The sequence below is a fragment of the Nestor notabilis genome, unplaced genomic scaffold, assembly GCF_000696875.1.
Source record: "Nestor notabilis isolate BGI_N333 unplaced genomic scaffold, ASM69687v1 scaffold13166, whole genome shotgun sequence".
NCBI classification, from domain to species: domain Eukaryota; kingdom Metazoa; phylum Chordata; class Aves; order Psittaciformes; family Psittacidae; genus Nestor; species Nestor notabilis.
In genome coordinates this window covers 93,577-95,050 of record NW_009933551.1, presented here as the reverse complement: position 1 = coordinate 95,050, position 1,474 = coordinate 93,577, and the positions used below count along the sequence as shown (strand labels likewise).

General features: G+C 53.2%; 1 protein-coding gene across 1 annotated transcript in view; it reads left to right on the top strand.

Annotated features, from left to right (window-relative positions):
- The first annotated feature begins 647 nt into the window (after positions 1-647).
- PLCB2 (phospholipase C, beta 2) overlaps positions 648-1,474 on the top strand; it is a 42,378-nt gene continuing 41,551 nt past the window's right edge. Inside the window, exon 1 of the mRNA XM_010016932.1 lies at positions 648-731. Coding sequence (XP_010015234.1) covers positions 648-731 — 84 coding nt within the window. The remainder of the gene's footprint in view (positions 732-1,474) is intronic.

Below are 1,474 nucleotides of genomic sequence, written 5' to 3'. Positions count from 1 at the left end.
TTTCAGGTTGACATTCAGAAGAACCCTTAAGAGAAAGGAAAAAGGTTAGGGACTGGAGAGTTCATCAAGTGGCCCCAGAAACAGCAGCTGTAGAGAGCAAAGAATGAGTTTATTTTACATGATATTTGGACCATTGCATGAAGGGGGCAGTCTGCTTGTAGCCAAAGCCTGAGCTTTCTGTAAGCACATCTGCTGAACGAGTTTGAGTGTTGGCTGGTGATGTCTGCACTTCGTCAAGACAACAGTTAAGGAAGTTCAGTTGCGGAAGTGCTACGGACCGTGTGCTTCACCAGCATAACTCTGAGGAGTAGGTCCCTCCTGGCGCAGCAGCGTGCAGGCAGGGCTGCCCACACGGGCATCCCAACCCATCACAGCCTTTCCTCTGGGTGACCTTGGGCTCAGCTTCTCCAGCTTGCTTGGAGAGCTGTTGATTTACAATGCAGATTCATCGGTCCTCGCCTGCCTGTCCCTGCCCCTCCTAAATTTGGCTGGGATATAAGAGGCTGTTTGCTTTCTGATGCCAACAGTGGCCATGGCAGAGAGCCCTGCCACGTGAGAGGCAGAGATAGAGGAGAGGGGGCCAAGGAGGAGCAAACTGTGCAGCAGCTATTGCTTCTGGTGGCTGAGGAGCACATCTGCAGGGCAGGATGTCAATGCTTACCCCTGTCCTGCAGCCCCCGGAGGTGAAGGAGTATCTGTCCAAGGGTGAGCGCTTCATCAAATGGGATGATGTGAGTACTGGGGATTTTCCTTTGCTGGGTTGTATGTGTGATGGCAGAGCAGACCCGTGTCTTGGTCAGGGGTTATGGGGAGGCTGGGAGTGTGTATTCAATGCCGGAGGTGGGACATGATGTGTTGTACCTGAAAGCAATGATGTCTGGATAGGAGGAGAGCTGAGGGCTAAAACCAATGGGTGTATGTGTTAGGGGTTGGTGATGTGGTTTCTGCACCTCTTGTTACTGTGGAGAATGGAAGTAAATGGAGTGTGCCACGGGGTCTGGTGTAGGACCCCAGGTCCTGCCTGTGTCCCAGCCCTTGGGAAGGTGTCACTGCGGGCAGCCTCTTTGGGGTGGGAGGCAAATGGCACATTCGGACTTGTCCGGAGGAGCCTGAGGGGTAGGATTTACTGAGAGGACTCTCTGTGCTTTGCAGATAGAGAGGAAATCAGGCTCCAAGTTGCTTCCTCTTATGGCCCTGTTGGAGTGGACAGAGGGTGAGCCATGTCCTCCTGCGCCGGCTGGCTGTGGGTTTGTGAGCTACCGTTGTGCGGTGGCCAGAGCCTCGAGGGTGCTGCAAGAAGCTGCTGCTCTCTCCAACTCAGTGTTGTCTTCTATCTCTGCAGTCTCTGTTTGCCTTTCATTGTCAGGAGCAGAAAGTGGGAACAGCAGAATGTAATAGCCCCCTCCTCACTTTCTAAGAAGGCAAAAGAGTATTTCCCTCAATACCCCCATACCTGAGCAAGGGGACAGCAGCT